At 41.7% G+C, this 27,784-nt stretch overlaps 1 protein-coding gene across 5 annotated transcripts in view; it reads left to right on the forward strand.

Moving 5' to 3' along the window:
* Positions 1-27,784, forward strand: part of LOC109908258 (nuclear factor of activated T-cells, cytoplasmic 2) — a 53,864-nt gene that overhangs the window by 17,490 nt on the left and 8,590 nt on the right. For 3 of the 5 annotated variants that reach the window (XM_031794548.1, XM_020506851.2, XM_020506850.2), the window contains exons 6-9: positions 2,832-2,972; positions 15,961-16,016; positions 16,222-16,354; positions 16,558-17,280. In XM_031794548.1, the coding sequence (XP_031650408.1) occupies positions 2,832-2,972; positions 15,961-16,016; positions 16,222-16,354; positions 16,558-17,280 (1,053 nt within the window). The remainder of the gene's footprint in view (positions 1-2,831; positions 2,973-15,960; positions 16,017-16,221; positions 16,355-16,557; positions 17,281-27,784) is intronic. The other 2 variants (XM_031794547.1, XM_020506852.2) reach the window with 1 other exon arrangement.

Below are 27,784 nucleotides of genomic sequence, written 5' to 3' on the forward strand. Positions count from 1 at the left end.
CAGTGTCCAGAGAAGGGCCATGTCATTCTATATGTCATAAACCTATGATTTTATTTTATGTATAATTCTGTCTATGCGTTCTATAGCCTACTATAGGTGTGTCCTAAAGGGTGGTTTAGGTTTAACATGTGCTTGTATGTTGATTTTACACAGTGCAGTATATTTCCAGCTATGTTTCTTCTTGCCTGTTTTATTTGGACTGACGTTAACCAGAGGTAACACACATAGTAAGCGGGACTATATTTAAATGAGCTGGGAATAGTACTGATGGTCCAGGCACACGGACATACAAAGCCTCTTTTATGATTAGGCTTGACAGCCTTTTTAGTTGCACTGACTCTCCTGCACCAGCTCTATGCACACTCAAGGGACTCTACCCACACACTTGCACATACCACACTAACACCAACACACACACAGATGCACACACACACACTACATATGCTCACGCACACAAACTACATATGCTCACGCACACAAAACACACACACATGTATATTGATGCCACACACTCACACAATCCCACATACGCAACACGTTCACACTCGTCACATACGCTGCTGCTACTCTCTTTATTATCTATCCTGAATGCCTTGTCACTTTAACACTACCTACATGTACATATATGAGAACTTGTTCTCAACTGGCCTACCTGGATACATTTTTAACAATGAGAAAACATTATCTCAATTACCTCATACCCCTGCACATTGACTGGTACTGGTATATAGCCTCATTACTGTTCTTTTGTTGTGTTACTACAAAAACGTTTTTTTAACCCATTTTTCTTACTTTTGAACTCTGCATTGTTGGGAAAGGGCTTGTAAGTAGGCATTTCACATGAATGTCTAAACCTGTTGGGTGGCAGGTAGTATAGCGGTTAAGAGTGTTGGGTGGTTAAGAGATTTGGGCCATTAACCGAAAGGTTGCTGGTTCGAATCCCTGAGCAGTCAAGGCAGTTACCCCCCCAAAACTGCTCCCTGGGTGCCTTATGATGTTGATTAAGGCAGCCCCCAGCAGCGGTCTGATTCAGAGGGGTTGGGTTAAATGCAGAAAACACATTTTGGTTGAATGCATTCATTTGTTCAACTGACTTAGGTATTACCTTTCCCTTCCCTGTTGTATTTGGCGCATGTAACACATTTTATTTGGTTCTCTCAACCCTTAACACTGTATGTGTATGTTTACGATTATGTAGTGCTAGCATCACCGAACCCCCTCAAAAATCAGGTGCAAAGTTGTATTTGCACAATCGTACTATAAAACCCCCAGCACATCTGTCAAAATGGCCGATAAGTAAGCGAAACTGTCCGTCAGTGATGTGGATGAAGAGACTAGCCTCCAGGTATCAACCTTAATGTACTCACAGTATAGTAGACTGTCCAAAGGTCACTTCACAAGCCTCAGTGGAGATTGAATTTCAGTAATTAAGGCAGGACGATGACGATAAGCTTGAGGAAGTAACTACACCGTTCATGTGTACTAAATGTTTTTACATTTAATTGCCACACAAACTACTCTAGAAGTAAACATGAAACAGTTAAAACGAGGGCAACTGCCCTTCTCATTCATTACAAGTGATTAATTTGGTCCCTTTGTAACTCAAGCATGCTACCTGGCATGAATCAACTTCAGACTGCCGACAGTTGATCCAAAGGAATAAGGTCAGTCACTATAGATAGCAAGAGAAGCGCTGAGTCATTTAATGTTTTAACGTAATGGTTCCCCAACCCTGGATGCCTCCCTATGGGACCCGAGAGTGACACAGCAGTCTAAGGCACTGCATCTCAGTGCAAGAGGCGTCACTAGAATCCCTGGTTCGAATCAAGGCTGTATCACATCTGGCTGTGATTGGGAGTCCCATAGGGCGGTGCACAATTGGCCCAGTGTCGTCCGGATTTGGCCAGGATAGGCCGTCATTGTAAATAAGAATTTGTTCTTAGCTGACTTTCGTAGTTAAATAAATATTACAAAAATAATGACTATATCCAAAATTCCCATTCAAGTTGATGGGTTTATGCACAGGTGACCATATTGAATGTACCCATGAGTGTTCCAGTTGAATTGCCATGGTCTGAGGAGCTTTTCCCATTCTAGTAATTATATTTCTATGGCTGCCTCTATTCTATTTCTATGGCTGTCTCTGTGGCCGTAGCTTCCTGATTAAGCTATCAGTCCAGGAAATCTACCGTTCCAGGAGAGAACACACTACAGTAGCCGTTCAGTGTCTACTTCACATACAGGTCACAGGGTTTGTTGAACATATGCCAACATACGCTCCATTGCGTAATGATGATAGTGTTGGAGAGGTCCATCCTCCATATTCCTTCTTCCTCCTCCCCTCTGCCCCTTTCTGTACTGTAGGTTACTGCACTCTGTCATTTGTTTCCACTGGACTGTGTCCCACTTCCATGATGTGCTCTGTGTGTCCAGGCCTCTAGCGTGTAGCCGCATTTTACATTACAACCTTCATTCATATCCTCCCACTGCACTAAATGTACTGCACTGTACCAAGTCATTGGCCTATATTAATGTTTACACAAATCTTATATTTAGACAAATATTTGAAATACACAATGAGGAAATATGGTTTTGAAATGAGTCGTGACAAGCCTCATTCATTGAAATCTGTCAACAATGACCTTGTGAGTTCAAAGCAAATATCAACCTGAGATCAAACTGACCTACCACAGAGTGTGTAATGTCAAGTCATAATACCATGCTCAGTCTGCTGTTCTGCAGCCCAGCGGCCAGTTCTCTACCCACTACCCCAACATGACCTGTCAGTACCACAGATTGTGTAACGTCATGTTCTCTCTTCCGTCCCACAGCCCAGCGGTCGGCCCATGAGCTACCAATGGTGGAGAAACAAGACATGGATAGCTGCTCTGTCCTGGGAGGTCAGCAGATGATCTTGACGGGACAGAACTTCAGCTCTGACTCCAAAGTCATCTTTATGGAAAAAACCCATGGTGAGTATTCAGCCAACACCTCTGAGGGAGGGAGGAAATGATAATGGCATGGTCCATATGCTGTATGATGTGCCGCCTCATCTATTTAAAATTTTATGGTTATTTTGATCCAGGAAAATGTTTGGCAGTATTCGTCAAACAGCTGCCAGACTCTGTTGCAAAAAAAACGTTTTGCATTATGTGCCAGAAGGGTTGCAAAAGTATTTACCCTCATAAACCAGCCATGATAATCAGACTTACACTTATTACCCATGCTTTTAACACCACAGTCCTTTATTATTACATTACTCTCTTGCAGGGTTGGGGTCAATTCCATTTTAATTCCATTCAATTCAGAAAGTAAACCCAATTGCAATTGAACATTTTCCTAATTGAAAAGCATTGAAGAGAATTGGAATTTCAGTGTACTTCCTGAATTGACTGGAATTTAAATGGAATTGACCCCATCCCTGCTCTCATTTTGGAATGGCAGAATCACCATTACAACACAGATGGTGTCAGATATTGCTGTTTGAATCAATGTGACTGGGTAATAGTGACAAAGGCCAGCGTGCTTTCTCTGTCATTTGAATCCTGACCTTTCCTCCTCACTCAGATATTTGCATTCAGATTCCTCCTGATACTAAACAGTGGTGTCCTTTTTCCAGATAAGAAGCTTATCACAGCAAGGTTTTGTTGTAGGTTTATTTTAGACTTCACCCAATTATTCAACAAGCTGACAGTATTAGTATCGAGTGCAGATTGTTCATGTGCTTCATTGACAGCTTACAGGATTGTACACTGTACTTAAGAGATGTACTTTTTTCGTCATAGTAAAAAAAAAAAAATGTTTTATTGTCACATACACCAGATAGGTGCAGTGACCTGTGTTCGTTTACAGGGTCAGCCATATACAGTTGAATCGAAGGTTTTACGTTTTAGGTTGGAGTCATTAAAACTCGTTTTTCAACCACTCCACAAATTTATTGTTAACAAACTATATTTTTGGCAAGTCAGTTAGGACATCTACTTTGCATGACACAAGTCATTTTCCCAACAATTGTTTACAGACAGATTATTTCACTTGTAATTCACTGTATCACAATTCCAGTGGGTCAGAAGTTTACATACACTAAGTTGACTGTGCCTTTAAACAGCTTGGAAAATTCCAGAAAATGATGTCAATGCTTTAGGAGCTTCTGATAGGCTAAATAATGTAATTTGAGTGAATTGGAGGTGTGTCTGTGGATGTATTTCAAAGCCTACCTTCAAACTCAGTGCCTCTTTGCTTGACATCATGGGAAAATCAAAAGAAATCAGCCAAGACCTCAGAAAAACATTGTAAACCTCCACAAGTCTGGTTCATCCTTGGGAGCAATTTCCAAACACCTGAAGGTACCACGTTCATCTGTACAAACAATAGTACGCAAGTATAAACACCATGGGACCACGCAGCCGTCATACCACTCAGGGAAGGAGACGCGTTCTGTCTCCTAGAGATGAACGTACTTTGGTGCGAAAGTGCAAATCAATCCCAGAACAACAGCAAAGGACCTTGTGAAGATGCCGGAGGAAACCGGTACAAAACTATCTATATCCACATTAAAACGAGTCCTATATCAACATAATCTGAAAGGCCACTCTGCAAGGAAGAAGCCACTTCTCCAAAACCGCCATAAAAAAGCCAGACTACAGGTTGCAACAAAGATCGTACTTTTTGGAGAAATGTCTTCTGGTCTGATGAAACAAAAAATAGAACTGTTTGGCCATAATGACCATCGTTATGTTTGGAGGAAAAAGGGTGGGGCTTTCAAGCTGAAGAACACCTTCCCAAGCACGGGGGTGGCAGCATCTTGTTGTGGGGGTGCTTTGCTGCAGGAGGGACTGGTGCACTTCACAAAATAGATGGCATCATGAGTGAGGAAAATTCTGTGGATATATTGAAACAACATCTCAAGACATCAGTCAGGAAGTTAAAGCTTGGTCACAAATGGGTCTTCCAAACGGACAATGACCCAAAGCATACTTCCAAAGTTGTGGCAAAATGGCTTATGGACAACAAAGTTAAGGTATTGGAGTGGCCATCACAAAGCACTGACCTCAATCCTATAGAAAATGTGTGGGTAGAACTGACAAAGCGTGTGCGAGGAAGGAGGCTTACAAACTTGACTCAGTTACACCAGCTCTGTCAGGAGGAATGGGCCAGAATTCATCCAAATTATTGTGGGAAGCTTGTGGAAGGCTACCTGAGACATTTGACCCAAGTTAAACAGGCAACGCTACCAAAAACTGAGTGTAGTATGTAAACTTCTGACACACTGGGAATGTGATGAAAGAAATAAAAGCTGAAATAAACATTCTCTCTACTATTATTCTTACATTTTACATTCTTAAAATAAAGTGGTGATCCTAACTGACCTAAAGATGGGAATTTTTACTAGAATTGAATGTCAGGAATTGTGAAAAACTGAGTTTAAATGTATTTGGCTAAGGTGTATGTAAACTTCCGACTTCAACTGTAAATATGCCGCCCCTGGAGCAAATTAGGTTTAAGTGGCTTGCTCAAGGGAACATTGACAGACTTTTCACCTTGTTGGCTCGGGTATTTGAACCAGCAACTCTCGATGGGCCGAGTGTGGGTAGCTATGAAATGTGGGCTCTCTGTGGGCCGAGTGTGGGGAGCTATGAGATGTGGGCTCTCTGTGGACTGCTTTAGCTAAAACTTGGATTTCTTCTCTACACTTTTTTCACTGGGCTTTCTTGCTGCTGGTTTACAACACACTGCAGTAATGTATAGTATTGGAGACAGAAAGAAAAATAAAGAAAAAAAGAATATCTACTTAGAGGGATTGCCATTGCGCTGTAGAGGTTCTCCACATGACACAGAGTTCTGGAACAGTGAGCCAATGAAATCCCTTTGAATGGGACACAACTGGCTCTGGCTGGGCCTTCTCTGGCTCTAGGATACACACACACACACACACACACACACACAGACAGTTGTGTGTGTGTGTGTGCGCGCACACACACAGACAGAAGCCAAGCTGGGCCTGCTCAACTCTTTCTGACTGCCTCCATTCCTAATTACCAGAGATACACAAAAATACTAGAGGTATCCAGTAGAGTAGTTTTGGAACAAAACACAAAAAATATATAAACACCAAGACAGCAACAGTCATCTGTCGTTACTGTGTACTGAAACGGGGCGAGTTAACCATAAAACAAGAGAAAAAATAAAATAAAGAAATCTTGGCAATATTCATGGAATCCACCTCTGTTCTGCTGACTAATTTCAGTGTACAGTGCCTTGCGAAAGTATTCGTCCCCCTTGAACTTTGCGACCTTTTGCCATATTTCAGGCTTCAAACAAAGATATAAAACTGTATTTTTTTGTGAAGAATCAACAACAAGTGGGACACAATCATGAAGTTGAATGACATTTATTGGATATTTCAAACATTTTTAACAAATCAAAAACTGAAAAATTGGGCATGCAAAATTATTCAGCCCCTTTACTTTCAGTGCAGCAAACTCTCTCCAGAAGTTCAGTGAGGATCTCTAAATGATCCAATGTTGACCTAAATGACTAATGATGATAAATACAATCCACCTGTGTGTAATCAAGTCTCCGTATAAATGCACCTGCACTGTGATAGTCTCAGAGGTCCGTTAAAAGCGCAGAGAGCATCATGAAGAACAAGGAACACACCAGGCAGGTCCGAGATACTGTTGTGAAGAAGTGTAAAGCCGGATTTGGATACAAAAAGATTTCCCAAGCTTTAAACATCACAAGGAGCACTGTGCAAGCGATAATATTGAAATGGAAGGAGTATCAGACCACTGCAAAACTACCAAGACCTGGCCGTCCCTCTAAACTTTCAGCTCATACAAGGAGAAGACTGATCAGAGATGCAGCCAAGAGGCCCATGATCACTCTGGATGAACTGCAGAGATCTACAGCTGAGGTGGGAGACTCTGTCCATAGGACAACAATCAGTCGTATATTGCACAAATCTTGCCTTTATGGAAGAGTGGCAAGAAAGCCATTTCTTAAAGATATCCATAAAAAGTGGCGTTTAAAGTTTGCCACAAGCCACCTGGGAGACGCACCAAACATGTGGAAGAAGGTGCTCTGGTCAGATGAAACCAAAATTGAACTTTTTGGCAACAATGCAAAACGTTATGTTTGGCGTAAAAGCAACACAGCTCATCACCCTGAACACACCATCCCCACTGTCAAACATGGTGGTGGCAGCATCATGGTTTGGGCCTACTTTTCTTCAGCAGGGACAGGGAAGATGGTTAAAATTGATGGGAAGATGGATGGAGCCAAATACAGGACCATTCTGGAAGAACCTGATGGAGTCTGCAAAAGACCTTTTATTTTATTTTTTATTTCACCTTTATTTAACCAGGTAGGCTAGTTGAGAACAAGTTCTCATTTGCAACTGCGACCTGGCCAAGATAAAGCATAGCAGTGTGAGCAGACAACAAAGAGTTACACATGGAGTAAACAATTAACAAGTCAATAACACAGTAGAAACCAAAGGGGGAGTCTATATACAATGTGTGCAAAAGGCATGAGGAGGTAGGCAAATAATTACAATTTTGCAGATTAACACTGGAGTGATGAATGATCAGATGGTCATGTACAGATAGAGATATTGGTGTGCAAAAGAGCAGAAAAGTAAATAAATAAAAACAGTATGGGATTGAGGTAGGTGAGAAAGGGTGGGCTATATACCAATAGACTATGTACAGCTGCAGCGATCGGATTAGCTGCTCAGATAGCTGATGTTTGAAGTTGGTGAGGGAGATAAAAGTCTCCAACTTCAGCGATTTTTATTTTATTTTATTTAAAAAAAATATATATATATATTTTTTTTGCAATTCGTTCCAGTCACAGGCAGCAGAGTACTGGAACGAAAGGCGGCCAAATGAGGTGTTGGCTTTAGGGATGATCAGTGAGATACACCTGCTGGAGCGCGTGCTACGGATGGGTGTTGCCATCGTGACCAGTGAGCTGAGATAAGGCGGAGCTTTACCTAGCATGGACTTGTAGATGACCTGGAGCCAGTGGGTCTGGCGAAGAATATGTAGCGAGGGCCAGCCGACTAGAGCATACAAGTCGCAGTGGTGGGTGAAATAAGGTGCTTTAGTGACGAAACGGATGGCACTGTGATAGACTGCATCCAGTTTGCTGAGTAGAGTGTTGTACCTGAGACTGGGACGGAGATTTGTCTTCCAACAAGACAATGATCCAAAACATAAAGCAAAATCTACAATGGAATGGTTCAAAAATAAACATATCCAGGTGTTAGAATGGCCAAGTCAAAGTCCAGACCTGAATCCAATCGAGAATCTGTGGAAAGAACTGAAAACTGCTGTTCACAAATGCTCTCCATCCAACCTCACTGAGCTCGAGCTGTTTTGCAAGGAGGAATGGGAAAAAATTTCAGTCTCTCGATGTGCAAAACGGATAGAGACATACCCCAAGCGACTTACAGCTGTAATCGCAGCAAAAGGAGGCACTACAAAGTATTAACTGAATAATTTTGCACGCCCAATTTTTCAGTTTTTGATTTGTTAAAAAAGTTTGAAATATCCAATAAATGTCGTTCCACTTCATGACTGTGTCCCACTTGTTGTTGATTATTCACAAAAAAATACAGTTTTATATCTTTATGTTTGAAGCCTGAAATGTGGCAAAAGGTCGCAAAGTTCAAGGGGGCCGAATACTTTCGCAAGGCACTGTATGTGCCTTTCATTTGTGGTCCGACATGGGTTTTCCCACACAGTTTTAAAATGATATCAGGCCGCTGAATACAGGATTTCTTTCCATTTGAGAAAATAGGTAGGCTGTTAATTTTGAAAAGGTGGTCAATCTAGTTAATGTAAAAATGTTGATAACAATGGTTCTTTTTGTTGGTTATTTGTGTGTTTTGGAGAGGAATTCATCTTGAAACATAAGTTGTGTTCTACTAGGGCACCTATGTTTCATGTCTCAGCCCACAAAAGCCAGCATGGATAGAATGCAAGAATTTACTCATATTTGCCATATTCTAATAATTATCTTGTGCCTACTTATTACCACGGTCTGTGCCATAGTGTAACTTGCACTCACGTAGGCCGATGATCTGAAACAATTTGATGGTGTAACTTCAAATTCCAATGTGAAGCAATTCAGGCATTCTTCAAGTCAAGACAACACTTTACATTGTTTAACTTGGGTCAAATGTTTCGGGTAGCCTTCCAAAAGTTTCCCACAATAAGTTGGGTGAATTTTGTCTCATTCCTCCTGACAGAGCTGGTGTAACTGAATCAGGATGTAGGCCTCCTTGCTCGCACACGCTTTTTAAATTTTGTCCACATATTTTCTATAGGATTGAAGTCAGGACTTTTATGTCCACTCCAATACCTTGACTTTGTTGTCCATAAGCTATTTTGCCACAACTTTGGAAGTATGCTTGGGGTCATTGTCCATTTGGAAAACCCATTTGCGACCAAGCTTTAACTTCCTGACTGATGTCTTGAGATGTTGCTTCAATACATCCACACAATTTTCCTCACTCATGATGCCATCTATTTTGTGAAGTGCACCAGTCCCTTCTGCAGCAAAGCACCCCCACAACATGATGCTGCCACCCCCGTGCTTCACGATTGGGATGGTGTTCTTCGGCTAGCAAGCCTCCCCATTTTTCCTCCTAACATAATGATGGTCATTATGGCCAAACAGTTCTATTTTTATTTAATCAGACCAGAAGACATTTCTCCAAAAAGTAAGATCTTTGTCCCCATGTGCAGTTGCAAACCATAGTCTGGCTTTTTATGGCAGTTTTGGAGAAGTGGCTTCTTCCTCGCTGAGCGGCCTTTCAGGTTATGTCGATATAGGACTTGTTTTACTGTGGTTATAGATAGTTTTGTACCTGTGAAGATGCTGGAGGAAACAAGGACCTTTGCTGTTGTTCTGGGATTGATTTGCACTTTTAGCACCGAAGTACGTTCATCTCTAGGAGACAGAACGTGTCTCATTCCTGAGTGGTATGACGGCTGCGTGGTCCCATGGTGTTTATACTTGCGTACTATTGTTTGTACAGATGAACGTGGTACCTTCAGGCGTTTGGTAATTGCTCCCAAGGATGAACCAGACTTGTGGAGGTCTACAATTGTTTTCTGAGGTCTTGGCTGATTTATTTTGATTTTCCCATGATCAAGCAAAGAGGCACTGAGTTTGAAGGTAGGCCTTGAAATACATCCACATATACACCTCCAATTCACTCAAATTATGTCATTTAGCCTACCAGAAGCTTCTAAAGTCATGGCATCATTTTCTGGAATTTTCCAAGCTGTTTAAAGGCACAGTAAACTTAGTTTATGTAAACTTCCGACCCACTGGAATTGTGATACATTGAATGATAAGTGAAATAATCTGTCTGTAAACAATTGTTGAAAAAATTACTTGTCATGCACAAAGTAGATGTTCTAACCGACTTGCCAAAACTATAGTTTGTTAACAAGAAATGTGTGAAGTGCTTGAAAAATGAGTTTTAATGACTCCAACCTAAGTGTATGTAAACTCCTGACTTCAACTGTACACCTGCTCTGAAAGGCCCCAGAGTCTGCAACACCACTTAGCAAGGGGCACCACCAAGGAAGCCGCACCATGAAGACCAAGGAGCTCTCCAGGTCAGGGACAAAGTTGTGGAGAAGTACAGATCAGGGTTGGGTTATAAAAAAATATCAGAAATCTTGAACATCCCACGGAGCACCATTAAATCCATTATTAAAACATGGAAAGAATATGGCACCACAACAAACCTGCCAAGAGAGGGCCGCTCACCAAAACTCACTGACCAGGCAAAGAGGGCATTAATCAGAGAGGCAACAAAGAGACCAAAGATAACCCTGAAGGAGCTGCAAATCTCCACAGCGGAGATTGGAGTATCTGTCCATAGTTCCACTTGAATCTGTACACTCCACAAAGCTGGGCATTACGGAAGAGTGGCCAGAAAGAGCCATTGCTTAAATAGAAAAATAAGGAAACACGTTTGGTGTTTGCCAAAAGGCATGTAGGAGACTCTCCAAACATATGGAAGAAGGTACACTGGTCACATGAGACTAAAATTGAGTTTTTTGGCCATCAAGGAAAATGCTATGTCTGGCGCAAACCAAACTCCTCTCATCACCTGAGAACACCATCCCCACAGTGAAGGATAGGGGTGGCAGCATCATGCTGTGGGGATGTTTTTCATCGGCAGGGTCTGGGAAACTGGTCAGAATTGAAGGAATGATGGATGCCGCAAAAAAATTATTGAGGGAAACCTGATTCCGTCTTCCAGAGATTTGAGACTGGGACGGAGGTTCACCTTCCAGCAGGACAATGACCCTAAGCATACTGCTAAAGCAACACTCTAGTGGTTTAAGGGGAAACATTTAAATATCTTGGAATGGCCTAGTCAAAGCCCAGACCTTAATCCAATTGAGAATCTTTGGTATGGAACCCATCCAACTTGAAGGAGCTGGAGAAGTTTTGCCTTGAAGAATGGGCAAAAATACCAGTGGCTAGATGTGCCAAGCGTATAGAGACATACTCCAAGAGACTTGCAGCTGTAATTGCTGAAAAGGTGGCTCTACAAAGCATTTTTGGACACCGATTTGGCCGATTTTTGTTTTTTTAAATATATTTTTTATATATATTTTTTTAAATATAACAAAATTACACCTTTTTATTTAATCTTTATTTTTTAAAATTTAACCTTCTATCTTTATTTAACCAGGTAAGCTAGTTGAGAACAAGTTCTCATTTGCAACTGCGACCTGGCCAAGATAAAGTATAGCAGTTCGACACACAACATTTAACTAGGCAAGTCAGTTAAGAACACATTCTTATTTTCAATGACGGCCTAGGAATGGTGGGTTACTGCCTTGTTCAGGGGCAGAATGACAGATTTTTACCTTGTCAGATCGGGGATTCAATCTTGCAACCTTACAGTTAACTAGTCCAACGCTCTAACCACCTGCCTCTCATTGCACTCCACGAGGAGCCTGCCTGTTACGCGAATGCAGCAAGCCAAGGTAAGTTGCTAACTAGCATTAAACTTATCTTATAAAAAACAATCAATCAATCATAATCACTAGTTAACTACACATGGTTGATGATATTACTAGTTTATCTAGCGTGTCCTGCGTTGCATATAATCGGTGCGGCGCGTATTCGTGAAAAAAGGACTGTCCTTGCGCCAATGTGTACCTAACCATAAACATCAATGTCTTTCTTAAAATCAATACACATAAATATATATTTTTAAATCTGCATATTTAGCTAAAAGAAATCTAGGTTAGCAGGCAATATTAACCAGGTGAAATTGTGTCACTTCTCTTGCGTTCATTGCACGCAGAGTCAGTGTATATGCAACAGTTTGGGCCGCCTAATTTGCCAGAATTTTACGTAATTATGACATAACATTGACGGTTGTGCAATGTAACAGGAATATTTAGACTTATGGATGCCACCCGTTAGATAAAATACGGAACGGTTCCGTATTTCACTGAAACAATAAACGTCTTGTTTTCTAAATGATAGTTTCCGGATTCGACCATATTAATGACCTATGGCTCGTATTTCTGTGTGTTATAATGAAGTCTATGATTTGATAGAGCAGTCTGACTGAGCGATTGTTAGGCACCAGCAGGCTCGTACGCATTCATTCAACAGCACTTTCGTGCGTTTTGCCAGCAGCTCTTTGTTCTGCTTCAAGCATTGCGCTGTTTATGACTTCAAGCCCATCAACTCCCGAGATTAGGCTAGTGTAACCGATGTGAAATGGCTAGCTAGTTAGCGGGGTGCACTCTAATAGCGTTTCAATCGTCACTCGCTCTGAGACTTAGAGTAGTTGTTCCCCTTGCTCTGCATGAGTAACGATGCTTCGAGGATGGCTGTTGTCGATGTGTTCCTGGTTCGAGCCCAGGTAGGGGCTGTTTTCTTTATTATTTTGGTTATGTAAGGGTGTGACGAGGGTGGTATGTGTTTTAACTTGTCTAGGGTTTTTTGTATATCTATGGGTTTTGGTATTGTCTAGGTAAATGTAGGTCTATGGTGGCCTGAATTGGTTCCCAATCAGAGACTTCTGTTTATCGTTGTCTCTGATTGGGGATCCTATTTAGGTTGCAATTTTCCATTTTGGTTTTGTGGGTTATTGTCTGTGTAGTTGCCCGTCAGTACTTGTTATTGTAGCGTTACGGTCGTTTTGTTAGTTTGTTAAGTGTTCTTCGTTTAATTTGAAGAAGAATGTATTCTTATCACGCTGCTCCTTGGTCTCATCAATACGACGAATGTGTCATAACCTTGAGTTTCAAGCAATGCCTTACAGTGTGACAGTTGTCAAAAGCAACAATTTCATAGTATTGGTATACATAAAACATGGTGTAAAACAAGTGTGTTAGTAACTCCTCTAAAATCTCTTCATACCCAGACAGGTTTTAGTCTTGAAAACCTGACCCTAGGAAACACAGTGACTGGTTCCAGTGATGAACTCCTTTGGCATAGAGGAACTGCGTCACTGCGTATGTCACTACTTATGTCACTACGTTATCCCCTTGAATAAAATACAAAATAGTAGCTAGCAAGATGGAGATCACGGAAGTTATTTTTAATGAGTGCATTTCACAAGTGGCTAGTTTGCATCAGTTGAAGCCATCAGCTAAAGCCACATGTTTTGCCTGCAAACTTTGGTTTTGAATCATGACGTTCTGGCATGTCTGCCTTGCCTTGTGATTTGTTCGGACCCCCCCCCCCCCCCTTCTATCAACGTAGGCAGTGACATAGTTAATCTATGCAAAAATAGTCCATCATTGAAATCAGACCCTAGCCACTCCCTTGCCAAGGGTCAGATATTAAAGACAGGTTTGGACTGTTTTTGATCACTAGTGTGTATCAAACCTTGGGCCAATGTTCTCCATCACACTTTGTTTATAGAATATACTATTCTTTACTTTAAAAAAATTACCAATATTGCTTGACACACAGTAAATATGTGATTGTATGAATGATTTCATACAATATATTATGGTAAATGTAAGGTCAGGGAATGGCTTCACTTCATGGTCAATACAGTGCCTTCAGAAAGTTACATTACAGCCTTATTCTAAAATTGATTTAAAAAATAAAAAATCCTTTGCAATCTACACACAATACCCCATAATGACCAGCTGAAAACAGGTTTTTAGACATTTTTAAATGTATTAAAAATGTATTAAAAATTAAAAACCGATACCATACTTACATAAGGATTCAGACCCTTTGCTATGAGACACGAAATTGAGGTCAGGTGCATCCTGCTTTTATTGATCATCCTTTATGTTTTTCAACTTGATTGGAGTTCACCTGTGGTAAATTCAATTGACTGGACATGATTTGGAAAGGCACACACCCTTCTATATAAGGTCCCACAGTTGACAGTGTATGTCAGTGCAAAAACCAAGCCATGAGGCCAAAGGAATTGTCCGTAGAGCTTCGATACAGGATTGTGTCAAGGTACAGATCTGGGGAAGGGTACCCAAAAAGTTTTGCAGATTTGAAGGTCCCCAAGAAAACAGTGGCCTCCGTCATTCTTAAATGGAATAAGTTTGGAACCACCAAGACTCTTCCTAGACCTGGCCACCCCGGGCAAACTGAGCAATCTGGGGAGAAGGGCCTTGGTCAGGGAGGTGACCAAGAACCCGATGGTCACTCTGACAGGTCTCCTGTGTCTCTGTGGAGATGAGAGAACTTTCCAGAAGGATAACCATCTCTGCAGCACTCCAACAATCAGGCCTTTATGGTAGAGTGGCCAGACAGAAACCACTCCTCGGGAAAAGGCACATGACAGCCCGCTCTGAGTTTGCCAAAAGGCACCTAAAGACTCTCAGACCATGAGAAACAAGATTCTCTGGTCTGATGAAACCAAGATTGAACTCTTTGGCTTAAATGCCAAGTGTCACGCCTGGAGGAAACCTGGCACCATCCCTACAGTGAAGCATGGTGGTGACAGCATCTTGCTGTGGGGATGTTTTTCAATAGTAGGGACCAGGAGACTAGTCAGGATCGAGGCAAAGATAAACGGAGTCTTTAAGTACAGAGAGATCCTTTAAAAAACCTGCTCCAGAATGCTCAGGACCTCAGACTGGGGCAAAAGTTCACCTTCCAATAGGACAACAACCCTAAGCACACATTCAATACAAAGTAGGAGTGGCTTCGGGATAAGTCTCTGAATATCCTTGAGTAGTCCGATCGAACATCTCTGGAGAGACCTGAAAATTGCTGTGCAACAACGCTCCCCATCCACCCTGACAGAGCTTAAGAAAATGTACAGAGAATAAGTGAAGAAACTCCCCAAATACATGTGTGTCAAGCTTATAGTGTCATACCCAAGAAGACTCGAGTCTGTAATCATTGGCAAAGTACTTCAACAAAGTACTGGGTAAAGGGTCTGAATACTTATGTAAATGTGACATTTGTTTTTTTTATTTTAAATACATTCGCAAACATATTTTAGCTTTTTCCATAGGGGGGTGTTGTATGTAGATTGATGAAAAAACAATTTAATCCATTTCAGAATAAGGCTGTAACCTAACAAAATGTGGAAAAAGTCAAGGGGTCTGGATACTTTCCGAAGGCATTGTGTATATAGCTGTCTTTGGCTGTAGGTGAGCAGAATGGTGGAAGGGTAAGTGGTTAGGAAAGAGATATAATCTATGTGACACAAAGAGCCTTCTCTAACACCATGTTAATCATTTGGCCTATGGGTTAGTGGCAGGAAGACAGTGATGTGATGGGTTAAACTAGGCGTTGTGTTCTGAGACAGGTGGAGAATCCCCTCCCATGCTCTCAATCTGTTGAAGAGACAATAGAGATACAGCTGGGATAGTTCAATTGTTATTGTTTAGAGTACATTTTTCATTGGTCAGCAACTTAGTAAGCACACATTATTGATTTGACCTGAAACAACCCTTCCCTTATCTGTCTCTGCAGATGGACAGCAGATTTGGGAGATGGAGACAACAGTAGACAAAGATAAATGTCAGCCTGTGAGTACCAGTCCTTTCATAGATGGCCCACTTCTCCATGTCTGAAACAGTGGTCAAACCAGTCACTGATTATACTGTCTGGATTGTTTGTCTTAGAAAAAAACTAATTTGATTTAAAATAATGTCCTACTTTATCAACTCTGATTATAATCTTAAATAATAATGTGACAGATTATTATGAACTGAAAATGATGTCATGTTGTAGAGTCTGCTGTTCGTTGAGATCCCTTCCTATCGTGACCCATCTATCTGCCATCCTGCCAAAGTGAACTTCTATGTCATCAACGGGAAGAGGAAGCGCAGCCAGCCACAGCACTTCACATTCACCCCACTGGCAGGTAGGTACCATAAGCATCAGCTCTGAGCCCCTTTAAGTGCTCTGAAAGAACAATACAATGATGTAGGAATGATATCAAGTTATATGTTTTTCCTTGTCATTAGTATGTCACATTGATATGCTTGGTGTAATAGGCCGTAGTTACTTTAAGCAATATGACTTAACCCCCAGTCATATCTCTGTTGTCTTCCATCTCTCCCACAGTTCCCTCCATTAAAACAGAGCCTGTGGATGACTATCCTTTCACCATGCCCCAGATCCTGGGTGTTTCCCCGCAGTCCTACTACCACCACAGTCCTGTGGGGATCATTCACCCAGACAACAGCCTGGTCTCCAGCATGGCCTCATGCCAGCAGGTCCGATCCGGCCTCCCCACACCCGGCCAAGACCCCCGCTTCCAGCAACAGAGCCCAGCCATTGTGTACACCCGCGGGGGCAAGAGTCTGAGCGGCAGCCCCGAAGGGCACTACCAGCAGACTGGAGGGATGGGGATGATGCCCGACCCACACCGCTCTGTCCTGGTCCACACAGGCTCCCCAGTCCAGCAGCAACACGGAGGGGGCCAGGGCCAACACCCCTCCATAATTCAGTTCTCCCCCACCAACCAACACCTGCTCAGGGGAGGCGACCCTCCACCTCTCCAGCCTGACAACCAGCAGCATATCATCTACTGTGATGGCTTCCCTCAGCAGGCTGGAGCCCAAGCTCACTCCCCTGTCCCGGCCCACTCCCCTCAGCATTACCCCACCACGGTGATCCAGCAACAGCCCTACGTGCCCAAGGTGGTGCCCAAGGGCAGGTCTTCCCCTGGAGGGATGGAAGCCCAGAGATGCGCCCCTGGAGAGGAGCAGAGAGCCAGCCTCCCTGGAGGACAGGTCACAGTCAAGGAGGAGAACCTGGATCAGATGTACCTTGATGACGGTGAGTGTAAGTTAGTGCCAGGGTTTTATACATCAATAGAATTAATGCTCTTGAATGATGCATGGTGGTGTAACATCCATGTTTTTTAAATGTTATTGTCTGAATCACAACAGCATTGGATAGTCATAATTTAGGAAAATAATAATCACTGTTCGCAAAAAAGACTGCAGTGTTCAATGCATGGCTGAGCGTGCAGTGGCATAGAGTAGGCCTAGGCTAAAGGTTATATCAGATATGAATCTTTCTTTTTGTGTTTAGAAACATATTCCATGCAATTCTACTACACCTTCTGTCTAGAGACATTAGCAGAATATTTTTTTAATATGACAAAAATCACAGAGTACTATAGGCCTATATTGCTAACACTAACTGTACAATATGAAGTCCATTTAACCTGGAGGAGGAAATTATCATCCAAAACAAAGTTTCAAGTGGAACTGACCTAATTATTAAATGTTAATACGTGCACAAGGCACTCACAGGGGATATGGCCAATGTGCTACACTGGTGCCAATAAGACTATTCCCTCAAGTTGCAGATTATGATAACTACTGTAAGAGAAAGATTTAGTCTTTTTATTGCCTTCTCTTTACAGCAATAGCAATTTGCTTTCCAAACGATGTTTTATTTTGATTAAATTAGGTGTAGAAGAGAGAACACTGGATATTAAAATATATATGACTGACTATTTTCTATTTGTTTTCTATACATATCTAAACTTGGCGAACGGGAATAGGAATAATATCAAATACCTCTCTTGCAGTAGCCTACAAGGAAATGTGTGTGCTGTTCACAACATGCTTTTTTTGCAAACAGCCATGAGGCTGCTGTAATACTGTTACCAAATCTTGTCCTATGCTTAGGCTAGTCATCACATTAGGAATTGGATTTTGTTATTCTGCATAGATGCATGCATTACTTTATTATAAAGGTGATTGGTCAGCACCCCCTGCTCAAAACAAATTCTTGCAGCTATGCCTTGCATGCAACCATCTAATCTAGGTCTACTAAAAAGGGAGACAATAATTGTACAGTATGACGTTTAACCTGGAGGAGGAAATTATTGTCCAAATACAAAGTTTCAAATGGCACTCATTTGCCCAAGGATAAAGAGTGAATATGCGCACTCATTGGGGATGAAGACTATGTTCTCCACTGGTGTTAATAAGATCCTAAAATACTCAAATTGAGAATTTTGATAACTAGAAGACAGATTAGTATTGCTTTCCAGACAATGTTTTCCCACGATTGTATTTTAAACATTGCGATAAGCATGGGCCTATATTAGCAGCTTTTCACTGACAGTCGCAACTCAACAATCATTTGTTTGGTATTTGCCATGAGTTCTGCCCAAATTGTGGGCCTTCTAATTGTAGGCTATATGCTTGTGATTTAAAACATTTTTTGAAGCGAATGATCATCTGGGGCAAAAACATGCTTGCTGGTGTACTAGTCTATTTTGAATGATTGTATTGACAGGAGTAATTACGTAATTGAGGCATTTTAATTCAATTCAATTTTTTACAATTGGACACGCCACACTACCTTCTCTCTCTCAATTAAGTTGAATTCAATTAAGGGCTTTATTGGCATAGAAAACATATGTTTATATTGCCAAAGCAAGTGAAATAGATAATAAACAATCAAAAATGAACAGTAAACATTACGATCACAACGTTTCAGAGAAATAGACATTTCAAATGTTATATTGTGACTATGTACAGTGTGACGATGTGCAAATAAATAAAGTAAGCATAAATATGGGTTGTATTGACAATGGTGTTTGTTCTTCACTGGTTGCTCTTTTCTTGTGGCAACAGGTCACACATCTTGCTACTGTGATGGCACACTGTGGAATTTCACCCAGTAGATATGGGAGTTTATCAAAATTGGATTTGTTTTCAAATTCTTTGTGGGTCTGTAATCTGAGGGAAATGTGTTTCTATAGTATGGTCATACATCTGGCAGGAGGTTAGGAACTGCAGCTCAGTTTCCACCTCATTTTGTGGGCAGTGTGCACATAGCCTGTCTTCTCTTGAGAGCAAGTCTGCCTACGGCGGCTGCTATCAATAGCAAGGCTATGCTCACTGAGTCTGTACATTTTCAAAGCTTTCCTTAATTTTAGGTCAGTCACAGTGGTCAGGTATTCTGCCACTGTGTACTCTCTACTTAGGGCCAAATAGCATTCCAGTTTGCTCTGTTTTTTGGTAAATTATTTTCAATGTCTCAAGCAATTATCTTTTTGTTTTCTTAGGATTTTGTTGTGTCTAATTGTGTTTCTGTCCTGGGGCTTTGTGGGGTCTGTTTGTGTTTGTGAACAGAGCCCCAGGACCAGCTTGCTTAGGGGACTCTTCTCTAGGTTAATCTCTCTGGAGGTGATGGCTTTATTATGGAACATTTGGGAATCGCTTCCTTTTAGGTCGTTATAGAATATAACAGCTTCTTGGTTGGTGAGTAAACCCCAGACCCCCAGACCATGAAGGGCAATGGGTTCTATAACTGATTCAATTAACTGATCCTAATTGGGATTTAGAATTTTATGTTCCTTTTGATGGCGTAGAAGGCCCTTGCCTTGTCTCTCAGATCGTTCACAGCTTTGTGGAAGTTACTTGTGGTGCTGATGTTTAGGCCAAGGTAGGTACAGTTGTTTGTATGCTCCAGGGCAACGGCATCTAGATGGAATTTGTATTTGTGGTCCTGGCAACTGGACCTTTTTTGGAAACACCATTATTTTTGTCTTACTGAGATTTACTGTCAGGGCCTTGGTGTGACAGAATCTTTACAGAAGATACTGGAGAGAAGCACTAGATCATCAGCAAAGAGTAGACATTTGACTTCAGATTCTAGTAGGGTGAGGCCGGGTGCTGCAGGCTGTTCTAGTGCCGTCGCCAATTCGTTGATACATATGTTGAAGAGGGTTGGGCTCAAGCTACATCCCTGTCTCACCCACGGCCCAGTGGTAAGAAATGTGTGTTTATTGCCCATTTTAACTGCACAGTTGTTGGATTTTAGAATGTCGTATGTTTTTCCCCCAAAACCACTTTCTATCAATTTTTATTGCAGACCCTCTTGCCAAATTGAGTCAAGCTTTTTTGAAAACAACAAAGCATGAGAAGATTTTGCCTTTGTTTGGTTTGTTTGCCAATTAGGGTGTGCAGGGTGAATATGTGGTCTGTCTTATAGTAATTTGGCAAAAAGCCTATTTGACATTTGCTCAGTACATTGATTTCACTGAGGAATTATACAAGTTTGTTGTCAATGATACTGCAGAGGATTTTCCTAAGGTTGCTGTTGACACATATCCCACCGAAGTTATTGGGGTTAAATTTGTCTCTACTTTTGTGGATTGGAGGGATCAGTCCTTGGTTCCAAATATTGGGGGAGATGCCAGAGCTAAGGATGATGGTTAGTGTAGCCAATTGGAATTTGTGATCTGTATATTTTATAATTTAATTTAGGATAACATCAACACCACAGGCCTTTTTGTCCTGTAGTTCATTCAATATAATTGGAAAATCCAGTAGGTTCTGGAAGTCCTTGATAGCTGATTTTAAGACTTGTTATTGATCATTTATATTTTTTTGCTGTTTTCTTTATAGAGCCAAAAAGAATGGAGAAGTGGTTTATCCATACATCTCTGTTTTTAATAACTCTTCATGTTTGTTTAGTGTGTTCCAATTTTCCCAGAAGTGGTTAGATTCTATGGATTATTAAATTACATTGAGCTGATTTCTGAAATGCTGTTCTTTCTTTTGCCCGTAGTGTATTTTAGTGATTCACAATAGTGAAGGTCTCTTTATGTTTTTGGTTTCTCAATTTCTTCTTAGGTTTTTGAATTTTTCATCAAACCATTTGTCATTGTTTTAAAATGTTCTTAGGTTGTCTGCTTGATATTGTTTTGATTTGATAGGGAAGCTGAAATGTTAAATATACTGTTTAGGTTTCCTACTGCCAAGTTTACACCTTCACTAATACAGTGAAATGTTTTGTCCATGAAGTTGTCTAAAAGGGATTGAATTTGTTGCCTAATAGTTTTTTGGGAACGTTTTTACACATTTTTCCTTCCATCTGTAGCATGTCTTAGTATTGTTCAGTTACTTTGGCTTTGATGCCTCATAGTTGAATATTGCTCTGTTCAAGTAGACTGATAGGGGTGTCAGTGGCTGACTGTGAACGCTCTGAGAGACTCTGGGTTGAGGTTAGTGATAAAGTAATCTACAGTACTAATGCCTAGGGATGAGCTGTGGACTATGTACAGACCCAGCGTGTGACTGAGCTGCAGGACTTGTGACCCCTTTTTGTTGGTTGTTTTATCATAGTTGTGCCTAGGGGGGCATATTAGGGAGGGAATGCTGTCACCTCCAGGTAGGTGTTTGTCCCCCTGTGTGCTGAGTGTCAGGTTCTTGTCCTGTTCTGGCATGTAGGTCGCCACAGACTAGTACATGTCCCTGGGCCTGGAAATGGTTGATCTCCCCCTCTAGGATGGAGAAGCTGTCATCGTTAAAGTATGGGGATTCTGTTGGGGGGATATAGGAAGGAGACATGAGGACATTTTTCTCTGAGATAATTAACTTATTAATTTCAAGCCATATGTAAAATGTTCCTGTTTTGACTAGTGGTGAATATCAAATTATCTGGAGAAATGCTCTCAAATAGTCTTCCACTTCTATTTTTTATTAGTTTACAGTTCTAAAGGTGTCAAAAGGGAATTAAAACAATATTAAATAAGGAACATGGCATTCTCTCGCCCTTGACTCGCAGGTCTGCTCCTGCCCATGTCAAACATGTATGCATACTAGCCCACTATCTAGCAAGCAACACAGTATTGGGTGCGGCCCAGCGAGTGGCAAATGCGCTTTCTACCTACTGGTGCTGGATTGAGATCTCTTCTTTGCGATGGATCGCTTTTCTGTCTATTTGTGCTCAGTTTTAATAGGCACAATCTTGTGTTTACTAATTAAATTACAACACCCCTCTCGTTTTCTCTCTTTCTCAAACACACATTGTTATGCAGTAACTTACAAAGAAATGTACGCTGCTCTGTCCACAAGTCTATTTTGTATTGTAAACAGAGTTAAATTAACTTAGGCTGCAGTGACTAACGTTACCTAATCTTGTCCCGAATCTTGGCTGCTCATCACATTAGGAAATGTATCTTATTGTTAACCTGCAAATGTTTTATTATAAAGGTGTTTTAATTATTATTTTATTTTTTTACCCCCCCCCCCCCCCCCCCCCCCCCCAATAGGAAATGGCTAGGAAATGTAGTTACGTATGTTCCTCAAGGTGGAAATAACATGGTTTATGAGTCATATATTTATATTTAACCTGTGTCAGCCTCATTTATTAATATTATTACCCTGTGAGATTAGAATAACAGACCACATCCAGAAGTCATGGTCTTATACCCATCCATTTTTGTTGTGCCCCTTCCAATCCAAACGACATGTTATTACAGTGTGATCACCAGACCTGATGATGATGATGATGTTGACCTTTTAAACCTCTGGTTGGGATGGAGAGGTAGGTAGCTAGTCCTCTCTGGTTGGGATGGAGAGGTAGCTAGTCCTCGTCAGTCTCAGGGCAGCTCCCAGACCATGTTGAAGGGTTGTTACCCTGGTGATCTGTGGTCTGAAGGACCTGACAACCCTGTGGTTCAGTTCACCACAACCCTGTCAGAGAGAGAGATGGGTTTCTCTGGCATCGCCACATATCATTACATTTATTTTATTTATTTAACTAGGCAAGTCAGTTAAGAACAAATTCCTATTTACAATGACAGCCTACCAAAAGGCCTCCTGCGGGGATGGGGGCCTGAGATTAAAAATAAACAAATAAATCCACTATTAATATAGGACTAAACACACATCACGACAGAGAGACAACACTACATAAAGAGAGACCTAAGACAACAACATAGCAAGGCAGCAACACATGACAACACAGCATGGTAGCAACACAACATGGTACAAACATTATTGTGCTCAGACAACAGCACAAAGGGCAAGGTAGAGACAACATATCACACAAAGCAGCCACAACTGTCAAATTACACTTCTCTTTTCTTTTTTTTTCATTCTCTGAAATTAAAAGGGAAAAAGACAGCAGCCAGTTCTCCTGACCAATCGCCTGGAGATGTTGACACTGTTATGATCTGAAAAACAAGTTCCATGGCAACCATTGTCAGACAGTGGAACGGGCTGCCTCGGAGATCCGGGGAAAGCCTCTTTGTTTGTTGTACTTGGCCAGGGTTTCTCCTTGGCCCCACACCCCTCAATTCTGTGGGGGAACCCACTGGAGGATTTGCTTTTTTCCATCTCCTGCCTGGGATTCTGCCAATCTGGCACAATAAATTCCTATTTGCAGCTGCTCTCTTCCAGAAAATCCAGCCTGCTCTCCGTAAGATAGCTATAAGTGTGGGAGTCACGAGAAAAGCAGCAGCAGGAAGAGGGAAGGGACCGAGTTCGGATGGAAAAAATGAAATTGAAATAAAGGGTACAGGAGTGGACGAGTGGAATTGAGTTTTGGATGGCCTCATAGTGTTTCCCTCCGTAAACAGCAACAGCATTTACTGTTTCTGAATTAACACAGAGTAACTGAGAGAGTCATACTGGTTGGACTGTGTTTGATCCTCCTCCCTAACATCAAGGTGTTGATCTCAGAGCTCCCTAGCAAGATCCCTCCATGTAAAGCCTTCCCTCTATTCTGTTAGCTACTTGAACAATTCACCATCTTCCTGGAAATCTCGTAAAAAATATTAATTGGGGAAGTACTACATTTAAGTGCCCTCTTTAATCCCAAAGCATTGTAAATAATAAATTCAGAACACATTATGTAAAGCTTAAAGCAATAAAGACGACATAATAATGGCTCCTAACCAATTGTGCTTTTTTTGTGGTTTTTCTGCGTTATTTGTAACTTATTTTGTACAAAATGTTTCTGCCACCGTCTCTTATGACCGAAAGAGCTTCTGGATATCAGAACATCGATTACTCACCTCAAACTGGACTTACTCCAGATACCCGACCAGGCCCAAATCCCTGTCATCCGTGTGAAGAGAAGACACAGATACAGGGGACACAGGTCTGGGTGCCCTGTGAGAATTCTTTGTTGAGTGGGTATCCCACCTCTACCATCCTTCTTATTGGCAATTGTCCAATCATTGGAGAATAAACTGGATGAGCTCCGATCAAGGCTATCCTACCAATGGGACATTAAAAACTGTAGTATCTTATGTTTCACCGAGTCGTGGCTGAACGACGACATGGACAATATACAGTTGGCTGATTTTTTTCCATGCATCGGCAAGACAGAACAGCTGCCTCCGGTAAGACGAGGGGTGGTGGTGTGTCTATTTGTCAATAACAGCTGGTGTGAAAAATCAAATAATAAGTATCAAGGTTTTGCTCGCCTGAGGTCGAGTATCTCATGATAAGCTGTAGACCACACTATTTACCAAGAGAGTTTTCATCTATATTTTCCGTAGCTGTCTATTGAACACCACAAACCGATGCTGGCACTAATTCCGTACTCAACGAGCTGTATAAAGCCATAAACAAACAAGAAAATGCTCATCCAGAGGTGACGCTCCTAGTGGCTGGGGACTTTAATGCAAGGAAACTTAAATCCGTTCTACCAGCATGTTACATGTGCAACAAGAGAGGGGGAAAATCTAGACCACCTTTACTCCACACACAGAGATGCATACAAAGCTCACCCTCCATTTGGCAAATCTGACCATAATTCTATCCTCCTGATTCCTGCTCACAAGCAAAAACTAAAGCATGAAGTACCAGTGACTCGCTCAATACGGAAATGGTCAGATTACGCAGATGCTAAGCTACGGGACTGTTTTGCTAGCATAGACTGGAATATGTTCCGGGACTCATCCGATGGCATTAAGGAGTATACCACATCAGTCACTGGCATCATCAATAAGTGCATTGATGACGTTGTCCCCACAGTGACCGTACGTACATGCTACGGATTACAGGTAACATCCGCAATGAGTTAAAAGGTAGAGCTGCCGCTTTCAAGGAGCGGGACTCAAACTCTGACACTTATAAGACAGACCTCTATGCCCTCAGTTGAACCATCAAACAGGCAACGCATAAATACAGGACTAAGATTGAATCATATCCAGTGACACAAGCCTACCAGATGAGCTACTTGACTTCTATGCACACTTCGAGGCAAGCAACACTGAAACATGCATGAGAGCACCAGCTGTTCCGGACAACTGTGTTATCATGTTCGCCGTAGCCAATGTGAGTAAGCCCTTTACAAAAAGGTCAACATTCAGAAGGCCACATGGCCAGACCGATTACCAGGACGTGTACTCCGAGCATGCACTGACCAACTGGCAAGTGTCTTCACTGACATTTTCAACCTGTCCCTGGCCGAGGCTGTAATACCTATATGTTTCAAGCAGACCATCAAAGTCCCTGTGCCCAAGAACACCAAGGTAACCTGCCTAACTGACTACCGACCCATAGCACTCACGTTTGTAGCAAATAAAGTGCCTTGAAAGGCTGGTCATGGCTCCCACATCAACACCATCATTCCAGAAACCTTAGACCCAATCCAATCTGCATACCGCCATACTGTGCATCTGGCACAGATGACGCAATCTCAGTTGCACTCAACACTGCCTTTTCCCACCTGGACAAATGGAACACCTACGTGAGAATGCTGTTCATTGACTACAGCTCAGCGTTCAACACCATAGTGCCCTCAAAGCTCATCACTAAGCTAAGGACCCTGGGACTAAACACCTCCCTCTGCAACTGGATCCTGGACTTCCTGATGGACCGCTCCCAGGTGGTAGGGTAGGCAACAGCACGTCTGCCACGTGGTCCCTTCAGGGGTGTGTGCTTAGTCCCCTCCTGTACTCTCTGTTCACCCATTAAGTTTGCCAATGATACAACAGTGGTAGGCCTGATCACTGACAACAATGAGACGGCCTATAGGGAGGAGGTTAGAGACCTGGAAGTGTGGTGCCAGGAAAACAACCTGTCCCTCAACGTGATCAAGACAAAGGAGATGATCCTGGACTACAGGAAAAGGAAGGCTGAGCACACCCCCATTCTCATCGATGGGACTGTGGTGGAGCAGGTTGAGAGCTTCAAGTTTCTTGGCTTCCACATCACCAACAACAGTTGTGAAGAGGGCACGACAACGCCTATTCCCTTCACAGGAGACTGAAAAGATTTGGCATGCGTCCTCAGATCCTCAAAAAGTTGCATCACCACCTGGTTGCATCACCACCTGGTATAGCAATTGCTCCGCCTCCGACCGCAAGGCGCTACAGAGTGTAATGCGTATGGCCCAGTACATCACTTGGGCCAAGCTTCCTGCCATCCAGGACATCTATACTAGGCGGTGTCAGAGAAAGGCCCTAAAAATTGCCAAAGACTCCAGCCACCCCAGTCATAGACTGTTTTCTCTGCTACCACACTGCAAAAGACTTCTGACCAGCTTCTACTCCCAAGCCATAAGATTGCTGAACAGCTCATTTCAGACATGTTGTATTTTCATATTTTAGTGTACGGTTTTTGGATTAATTTGAAATTCCTGATCTTTTTATAAGATTTCTCTCAAAAACAAGCGTATCCCTGTGAAATGTCAACGGAGCACTGAGCGCATATTTTGAAAACCTTTTACATTTAATTCAGCTTGTGTCATGCTAATGTAGCTTTTTGGAAACAACTTTGAAGACGACGACCACAAAATGTAAAATCCTCAAACATTGTTACGAGAAACCTGCACCGTTATGTCAACAGAGTTCGGTGGTTATTATCAGATGTATTAGGTTGTGAAATCGGACTTTTTGGATATAATGTTAATGATGTTTTATTTATTTATTTATTTCACGTTTATTTAACCAGGTAGGCAAGTTGAGAACACCTTTATTTAACCAGGTAGGCTAGTTGAGAACACCTTTATTTAACCAGGTAGGCAAGTTGAGAACACCTTTATTTAACCAGGTAGGCAAGTTGAGAACACCTTTATTTAACCAGGTAGGCAAGTTGAGAACACCTTTATTTAACCAGGTAGGCAAGTTGAGAACACCTTTATTTAACCAGGTAGGCAAGTTGAGAACAAGTTCTCATTTACAATTGCAACCTGGCCAAGATAAAGCAAAGCAGTTCGACACATACAACAACACAGAGTTACACATGGAGTAAAACAAACATACAGTCAATAATACAGTAGAAACAAGTCTATATACGTTATGAGCAAATGAGGTGAGATAAGGGAGGTAAAGGCCAAGGCAAAAAAAAGGCCATGGTGGTAAAGTAAATAAAATATAGAAAGTAAAACACTGGAATTGTGGATTTGCAGTGGAAGAATGTGCAAAGTAGAAATACAAATAATGGGGTGCAAAGGAGCAAAATAAATAAATAAATATATGTTAGAGATCTGTTAGAAATACCCCACTGAATGATTCAGAACATGAAGAATCATATGTGTCTTGGTACAATGTATTTTACAACATAAGGTAGTGACA

The sequence above is a fragment of the Oncorhynchus kisutch genome, linkage group LG17 (genome assembly GCF_002021735.2).
Source record: "Oncorhynchus kisutch isolate 150728-3 linkage group LG17, Okis_V2, whole genome shotgun sequence".
NCBI classification, from domain to species: Eukaryota; Metazoa; Chordata; class Actinopteri; order Salmoniformes; family Salmonidae; genus Oncorhynchus; species Oncorhynchus kisutch.